Source organism: Carex rostrata, chromosome 19 (genome assembly GCF_964058835.1).
Source record: "Carex rostrata chromosome 19, lpCarRost1.2, whole genome shotgun sequence".
NCBI classification, from domain to species: Eukaryota; Viridiplantae; Streptophyta; class Magnoliopsida; order Poales; family Cyperaceae; genus Carex; species Carex rostrata.
This window is the reverse complement of record NC_135936.1, coordinates 5,649,919-5,659,115: the sequence shown is the minus strand read 5'-3', so window position 1 is coordinate 5,659,115 and position 9,197 is coordinate 5,649,919. Positions and strand designations below refer to the sequence as shown.

Below are 9,197 nucleotides of genomic sequence, written 5' to 3'. Positions count from 1 at the left end.
ATGAAAAAAAATTTTGTTACATATATTTTCAGAAAAAAAATGATACAAATATCCAACCCTACATCTTGCTTATATAATTCTTATTCAAATTTTTTTGTCACAAATCTACAACACAACTGAATTTCTCATTAACATTTTAAATTTTAATCAACTAAACAAAAAATAAGATAAAAAGAGAAATTTAATGTATTTTCTCTCATTAATCATTCAAACATGAAGATATTAAATGTGTTAATCTTCCGTTCCGTATCTGTATTCATTTAAGATAGATTTTATTTTACATTTTGACATTTTACTATCTATATCTGTATCTGTTCACTGAAATATGAATATGTATGTGATATTGACATTTGCGCTCCGAATTCGCTCCGTTGCACCCCAGTTGGATATGATATTGATATGAATTAATGTACAAAATTATTTCATTCTAAAAAAAATAAGATTTATTTTCGAAATAATTAAAAATAAGATCTTAGATATATCATATATCCTTAGCTTTGTCAGGAATCAAGATTATTTCCAAAAAGAAAAATGAGCAATAAATCCTCCGTTTTATTCTTAAACAAAACGGAGACTGTATTTATTCACGCAATTAACACCAGCCTTTACAGTGGAAAAAACATTTCATGCCGTGCTGTGTCGTGATTAACACACCGTGACTTTGGTCTCGTGCTATGTCATGCTCTGACTAAAATATCAAGGGATAGTCACGGTATGTGAATAGTTATGACATGCGAGTCACACCGTGCCTAAACGTGCCTCGCGTGACTCGCATAATCATTTAATCATAATTTTAGTTAGTTTATTCAACATTCACTATTTATCAACCTCTAATGATTTTAATTATACGTGACTCGCGTGACTACGTGTCATGTCGTGTCGTGACTAGATCTTTCACGTGATGTCGTGACTAAAATATCAAGGGATAATCACGGCACATATCGGATAAACGTGCAGTGCCGTTTCGTGCCGTAACTGTGCCATTCCGCGACGGAGCCGGCTCTGTGCCATTTTTCCCACTCTACCGGCCTTGGAGGGAATTCACATCCTCTGAGATATCTCAACTTTTGCGTGTTTTTTTTTTAAATCTAAACCGTTCAAATACGTTCTGCACGAATCACAAAGCAAAATAATACTGGCCCCTGCGCTATCCCCGAATACGCACCGTACGCGTTGGTCACGCAAAATTTGTGATATCTCAGAGGATACTCACTCTCTTGGAGGTAATGCTATTAAAGCCTCCTCTTCTCTCTCTATCTTTTCCAACTCGGAATTGTTTCTTCGAGTATCTAGAAATAATCAACAACGCGAAAAATTAGAAAGTGACAGAATCCCAGAAAGGCAGAAAGTTCGAGAAAAGCTTCCCATTGAAGCCTATTTTGCTATTCCTTTTTAAGTCTTCTTTGCTCTCTCTGATTCGCTGCGATACGCCATTATCGCTTTGCCTTTGAAGGAATAATCGGCGTAACTCTGACGGTGAGTCTCTTCCGATTCAAGCATTATTTCGCTCAAAACCAAAACGTTGCTTAGCTATTCGGTTTGGAAAATCGCGCTATATTATCCTGTGGTGCCGAGAGATATTCCAAACCATGGTAGCAACAGAGAACTGTTGCTTGCTACAGTAGAAGGTTCTATTTTTAATTTAAGTAAGACATACAAACAATAGATTAGAGGGGATGGGTGGGGGAGGGCTGGGCCCCGCTGGCCAATCCCTGCTTATGGGAAATTGTGGGTGGAGATTAGAATTCTAAATAAAAATGAAATTTGTTCTTCTTTCAAATAGATATATTTTTTTTTCCTGCATCAGCAGAGTATGGGAATTTCAGTAATTGCCTAAAGGTCTTATCATTTCAGTGCTAAAAATCAGTAAATTATTACGGGGCTAATGAAAAGCTCAGGAGAATCAACAGAGCAGTGTAATGTGGTAAGATTCTGTTTTGTATGATGGATGTGAGTGGAGACATTAATATTGGTTAGGTAACTGTTACCATAACAAATAACTAACTAGGTATTTTTTTTCTGAGAAAAAGAGAAACCTTGAGACTTATTATTATTATTATCTTTTTTTGTAAAATCCTTTGAACTCCTGTAGCTTCTGTAATATCTTCTTAGGATAATTTATATTGATTTTTTTTTTTGTTGGCTCTTCTAAAATAGAGGCTGGGAAATCTAAGGAGAAAGAAGACACATGGCAGGTGGAGACACAAGAAATGGTTTGCAAATGATGGAGGAGAGAGAGGCAAGTGGGGATGATGCTCCAGTCACCAAGGCCTCTCTCCCTCCTTGCTGTATTAAAGCTCTCGCCTCATCACCTGAGTCTGACGCCAAGTGTCATGCCACCGTGGTCTCTGGCTGGTTCTCCCAATCCCATGGTTTGTTCATTATTTACATAATTACATTCAATGTCTCACTAGCCAAACACCTTGTGTTAATCTCATCTTTCTTGGGTTGATTTGATTCTTTTATTTTCAGGAAAGGGCGGCAAAGTGCAGTACTACAATAACCCCATGTGGCCTGGTACTCCCCTCTCAAGTTTCTTTGAATATCTTAGTTAATTTTATTTTATAATAATTGTATAACAGAAGTTTAACAAGAACTAACTGTATAATAAGATGCAAGTAAGTGCACTTGACTCCTGTTCAATTCATGTATAAGTAAGTGCTTATCCATTTATGATTTGGGTGTATTTTAAACAGGAGAGGCTCATTCCCTGAAAGTGGAGAAGATCTTGTTTCAGGGAAAGTCACCATATCAGGAAGTCTTAATTTTTGAGGTATGATTGCCAATTTACCATTTTTGCCCTCAACTAGTACCTTTTTTGTTGTTTTTTGTTGATTTTTGTATATCTAAATGCAGTCTGCAACTTATGGAAAAGTACTGGTCCTAGATGGAATTGTGCAGCTGACTGAGAAGGATGAATGTGCGTATCAGGAGATGATTGCACACCTTCCCCTTTGTTCCATTCAATCCCCTAAAAATGTAACTTTATGATATTTTAATTCCTTTTATATTTTACTAACTGTACATTCAGTTTTTAGTTTATTATCTTCTGGTACTTACAGTAAATGAGTTGTGGTTTCTACATTGGTTGCTTTTGTTTATTACTACGGGTAGGCCCAATTGAATAGAAAACAAAATATTGTTGGCCCTGAACCAACCAAGGATTGGTGGACTTTTGCGGGGAGGTGGTGGAGGGTTGAGAAGGGTAATAAAATTGTGACACTTATACAAGAAAGATTCGTAGAATAAATTATGTAAATCCCTGGATGTTGTTGCTTTTGACTCTTACTTGGGATCGACCGCAGAATTATTCTTTCTCGGTGTACTAAATGTACAATATAATATTTTGAACCAGGTTTTGGTTATTGGAGGTGGTGATGGTGGGGTTCTTAGAGAGATATCACGACACAAATCTGTGGAGGTTATAGAAATCTGTGAAATTGATAAGCTGGTTATTGATGTAAGCATGTTGAATTGTTCTTTGACTTTTCATACATGTCATCATGTTTAGTTTTTTAGCAATTTTTATTTGCACCGTACTTATCTACTTATCACGACACAAATCTGTGGAGGTTATAAAATTCTTTGAAATTAATAAGCTGGTTATTGATGTAAGCATGTTGATTTTTTTTTTTGACTTTTCAAACATGTCATCATGTTTAGCTTTTTAGCAATTTAATATGCACCATACTTAACTTGGTTTCAGGTTTATAAAGAATTATTTCCTGATTTATCTGTTTCAGGTTTGATGTAAGCATGTTGAATTGTTCTTTGACTTTTCATACATGTCATCATGTTTAGTTTTTTAGCAATTTTTATTTGCACCGTACTTATGTACTTATCATGACACAAATCTGTGGAGGTTATAAAATTCTTTGAAATTAATAAGCTGGTTATTGATGTAAGCATGTTGATTTTTTCTTTTGACTTTTCAAACATGTCATCATGTTTAGCTTTTTAGCAATTTAATATGCACCATACTTAACTTGGTTTCAGGTTTGTAAAGAATTCTTTCCTGATTTATCTGTTGGGTTTGAAGACCCTCGTGTGCGACTCCATGTTGGTGATGGTATGTCTAAATGTCTAATTTCTGGGTCATATTCTGATTTAAATTCCATCCAATTTTGATTTTTGCTATTTTAAACTGAATATTTGACTGTGTTATTTCTTTGTGTCTTCAGCGGTGGAGTACTTACGGAACGCTCCTGAAGGGAAGTATGATGCCATTATCGTAGACTCGTCAGATCCAATTGGTGAGCAATTGTTTTTCAGTTTCCTCTTTTTCTTTGTTAAGCTACTGTCTGCTCATTTCTCTTATTGCCTTTTCTATGCTTTTGCTGAATTTTTTTGACAGGGCCGGCACAGGAGTTGGTAGAGAAGCCGTTCTTTGACATGTTAGCAAGGGCTCTGAGGCCTGGAGGTGTCCTATGCAACCAAGCAGAGAGCATGTGGCTTCACACACACCTAATTCAAGACATGCTCTCCATTTGCCGTCAGAGTTTCAAGGGATCAGTTCACTATGCCTGGACCAGTGTCCCCACTTATCCCAGGTTATTCTTTCTCATGCTTTGTTTACTGTTTTCAGATTCTGATTTTGATCGATAAGGTGGGGAATAAGCAGGGATCTTGTGAGTTTGAAGTTCAATTAGTTAGAATGTATAATTTTAGTTTTTAAATTGAAGTACATAAATTTTGAAACATTAGTGCCAATCCCAAAAATTTAGAATTGAAACTACAAACTAGCTTGCAGCTTGATATGGGGTTTCAATTAGCATTTAGGAGCCTTAAGCTTGAGGGAGTCTTTTAGTGCTTAATGGTTTAGCATTAGCAGTAATGAATGGTTGATAAACCATAATACTTCATGTCTTTTAAATCATTTTTTTTTCATGTTTAAACACTATCAATTATGAATATGATACCATGGTAAATATCATAACATACTGACTGCACCATTGGAAATTTGTACAAGAGGGTCGATCCAAAAATTGCATGGGCCAATCATAACATACTGACTTATTGATTTGCTAATCCTTTATTGTCCTTGTAACACGAAATGAAAGATAAAAAAGACTTTACTAACTTGCATGGGCCAATAATAACCTAATTTTATTTTGAGGAGGGATCCAATTACACCTTTTTTGGTGACACCGAATTACACTCTTCATTTACAAAGTTTTCAAAGTTCAAATAGTCGATCCAAACTGTGCAACATAATGGATATATTAAAATGTGCTTGCAGATCAAATTTTACATTTTTCAAATTTTTTACTATTTATTAAGTATTTAACAAAATCGCTATATTCCGACTATTGAATTTTTGTACCCATCTTAATAAATAGTAAAAAATTTAAAAAAATGTAAAATTTGATATGCAAGCATATTTTAATATATTCATCATGTTGAACAGTTTGGACTTTAAAAATGTAGGGTGTAATCTGGTGTCACCAAAAAATGGTGTCATTGGATCCCTCTTTTATTTTTTTGGGTCAGAAATGAAGAAAAAGAACTGATGCTTTGTTCTTTTTAGCTTTTGTTTTGAACTAGCTAGTGTTAAAGTTGGAACTCTGTAAACGTTTTGGCTTTCACAAGAAATGAAAGCAGGCAACCTCGCTTTGGTTGCCATTAAAAAAAAAAATAGAAATGGCCCTGATTTGTTTCTTTATATATTGGCAAAAACCGCTAAAATGCGGTTGTATATTTTTGTGCGGTAGAACTTAGAAGAACAATAAAGCATGATGTATCATTGATAAATCATGATATTAAAAGCTTGCAGCCTCAACACCCTATTTCCAAAGCTAGTAGGTTGTAAAATGCCTTGCATGTTAGCAGTTAATGTGATCACATGAATAATTGAAATAAATGAGGTTCAATCTTTGATTTACAGCGGGGTTATTGGATTTTTGTTATGCTCAAAGGATGGTCCACCTGTCGATTTCACAAATCCCATAAACCCAATTGAAAAGCTGGAGGGAGCAACCTCTGCTGGAAGGGAAATTAAATTTTATAACTCTGAGGTATGTATAATATTATATTCTCTGTATTTACAAAATGTAATTTAGCTTACCTCTTTAGTTTTTGGTTAACAAATCTAAAATTTGAACAGATGCATAGGGCTGCATTTGCGCTTCCATCATTTGCGAAGAAAGAGCTGGCTTCCATTTATGCTTCCTCTAAAAAGGTAGTTTTATTTATTATCAGCAGTAAAGGTGAACTCGGGCCATATGAATTTTATGTAGCTAATATTAATTTGAGATCATCTTGGCATTGCAATTAACAGATATTAATAAATTTGATAGACACCAGACATGAGAAATAAATATATATATTTTTTTAGTATTTAATTAATGGTAGATTGGTCACCAATAACATACTGGTCAGTTGATCGGGACAAACTTGGGTCCAATGCCCATCGGACTCAAACTGAGTTCGATGGGTTCCAAAACCGTCCGATCTGCTTTAAGATCTGTGCATGTCGCTTTAATATCCGTGCACATTTTTTCAATATCCGTGTGCACGAATCTTAAAGAGGATCGGACGGTTTTAGAACCCATTGGACCCAAATTTGAGTCCGATGGGCATCGGACCCAAGTTTGTCCCCAGTTGATCTTGGTATTGGCCTTACAGAGTATATGTATTGGTAGAGTATATTTCAGCAGAAACTTTGTTTGCAACCCTAATTTCGCCCTCAAATAGTCACGCTGAAGTTTTGTCTTGATTTCGCTTATCATCACAAATTATGGGTTAGTAAAAGATGAAGCGTATTAGAATTTAGCATTAAAAAGAATTAAATAAATTATTGGAGCCAGGAGACCGAAAAGCTTTCAACTACCCTTATTGCCATATCTGTGACAGTGATTGATTTGGTTTGTGTGCCTTACAAAAAATTGACAGGTGCAATCCAGTCTGAAAGAGGAGGCCCCGAAGAACAAGATCATGTCACAAACAGCAATTCTCACAGCTTAATATGATTCCAGTTTGGAAGAGAAATAGAAATTGAGCCGAATAAATAAAAAGAAGATGTATGATATTTTGTTTGAGCAGTGAAGAGTATTGTGTATGTGGCGTAAGGTTGGAAAGTTTGTTAACACAGTAATTGTTCCGTGAATTATGAACAGTACGATACATTTTCTGGTAAACTATTTTATCGTTGACATCTTTTATGATGTAATCTTTTCTAGTGACCTCTGTGTTGGGCCGGGTTCCAGATACTACCCGTTACGGGACCCATCTATGTATTTTGTTGGAAACCTTAAAAACTTATTGCCGAATTTTTAGTAATATCTTTTGAAAAAGGATAAATGTTTATGTTATACAAAATTTGGAGTTAACAAGTCTTAATCACTACTAACAAACACATTTTTGCAATCAAATGATATTATCTAGAAATTAATCCAAAAAAAATGTCTACTTGAATGATATCTTAATTGCCGTAATTTAAGGTATTTGTTCGGCATAAACAAATATTTATTGAATTTGAAGATAATTTTATACAAGAGATCAACACGACAACACAGGTTTAAACAGTTTGTAATATTTTATAAAATTTGAAGTTATTTTAAACAGTTTTAATAAGAGATGAACACGTAATTAACCTCATCTAGTTGTGAATCTTACGCCATGTTGATCTCGAATTAAACAAAATCAGTGATTCACTTTTGCCATTTAAAATTTTACAAATTGATATTAATATAGCAAACACTATCTGTTTATGTCACACAAAAAGTATAATTTTACAATTATATTTAAACAAACTAATAATTCAAGCAATATAAACGCAAAGGCCCATTGGACCCAATGTTTGCCAGAGGCTGTGGCAAAATATTTCTCTTGGTTCTTATGACTACTAGACAAATTGTTTATTATTTAGTAATTTATACTTTTCACAAAGAGAGTTAAATTTTCTAGTTTCTCATCAATAAATATTATAATACCATATTAGCATGAGTTCTCACTTTTCAGTCATTAGATGTCATAACTCGTAACTCATGCATTAATTATGATTGGAGGAGTAATCCTTACTTAATTTTTTAACAATAGATACTTGGCCATTTATATGTAGAGCCTTATTTAAAAAATATTATGTAGGGTCAAGTTAATCCCTCTTCACCCCACAATTTATAAAGTGTTGATAAAAAAAAATCTCTTTATAAATTTTTTTTATAAAGATGATCGACATTAGTTTAGTAAAAAATTATTGGTGAGACCCACATTTTACTATCAATCTTATTTTAATATTCATAATATTATAAGTAAAAAAAAAATCTAAAATATCAGAAGAAAAATATCACAATTAGATACCCACTAAATTAATTTTTTTACTATCACTGCACTAATTAATCTTGTTCCTCAGCGAAGCAAGAGAATGGAATCATAACTATAAGAGCAACTCCATTCCAAAAATTCGTTAGAAATTAATTATAGTTATCCTAATTATATAGGACCAATTAAGTTTGGAGAGTTCTCTGTCCATTGCACTCCTGCTAAATCATTTTGAATTAGAGTTGAGAGTTTGCGCTACGCTACGATAATTTTGACAACAAAATACGTATATCTTCATTCTTATATTAAGCACGTTGATATCCTGATTCATCAATAACTGTAATTAAAAGATGAAATTATGGATTGAATATCAATCCTCCAATCAAATAGTCTATTTTTTTTTTTTTATTCGATGCACCCTTTTTTCCATTTTTTCTAAGTTTACACTTACAAAAATGTAAACTAATTTTCTGAAAAATTTAGACTTGTACACTTAGAAAAAAAATGAAAAAATCCTGACCGCACTCATTTATATGTTCTAGGACAATAAAATCAAAAGGGGAGCAGACGTGGGAGAATAGAAGAAGAGATAAACTTGCTTTATGATTTCAATAATTTTTTTAAATATAAACCGGAATATAGAAAAAGATGTTATCTCACCTCTTCTCCCTTCTGTTCACTTTACACACTTGTTTTAAATCACAATTTAAATATTTTTATTGATAATTAACGGATCACGACAATTTTTTTTTTTTTAATATAAATCAGAGTATAGGAAAGGTGGAAATTATGTTAGCTCACCTCTTCTCCTTTCTGTTCACTTTACACACTTATTTTGAAGCATAATTTAAGTATTTTAATTGATATATACTGTAGTCTATAGTAAATAACTATTATAGTACTTTTAATTACTTTTTTATATCTCAGAAAGTAAGGTC

General features: G+C 33.4%; 1 protein-coding gene across 3 annotated transcripts; it reads left to right on the top strand.

Moving 5' to 3' along the window:
• The first annotated feature begins 1,228 nt into the window (after nt 1-1,228).
• SPDS3 (spermidine synthase 3) lies at nt 1,229-6,997 on the top strand. Of its 3 annotated transcripts, none has more exons than XM_078320732.1 (12): nt 1,229-1,476; nt 2,158-2,372; nt 2,473-2,517; nt 2,697-2,773; nt 2,857-2,979; nt 3,356-3,460; nt 3,997-4,069; nt 4,182-4,253; nt 4,355-4,550; nt 5,885-6,014; nt 6,104-6,178; nt 6,892-6,997. In XM_078320732.1, the coding sequence occupies exons 2-12, from the start codon at nt 2,189-2,191 to the stop codon at nt 6,961-6,963; spliced, it is 1,152 nt and encodes a 383-aa protein (XP_078176858.1). In that variant the 5' UTR covers nt 1,229-1,476; nt 2,158-2,188; the 3' UTR covers nt 6,964-6,997. The 3 variants fall into 3 exon arrangements, with proteins under 3 accessions (XP_078176858.1, XP_078176860.1, XP_078176859.1); XM_078320733.1 differs by lacking the exon at nt 1,229-1,476 and adding an exon at nt 1,606-1,628; XM_078320734.1 differs by lacking the exon at nt 6,104-6,178 and having other exon boundaries at nt 1,257-1,476.
• The last annotated feature ends 2,200 nt before the right edge of the window (nt 6,998-9,197 follow it).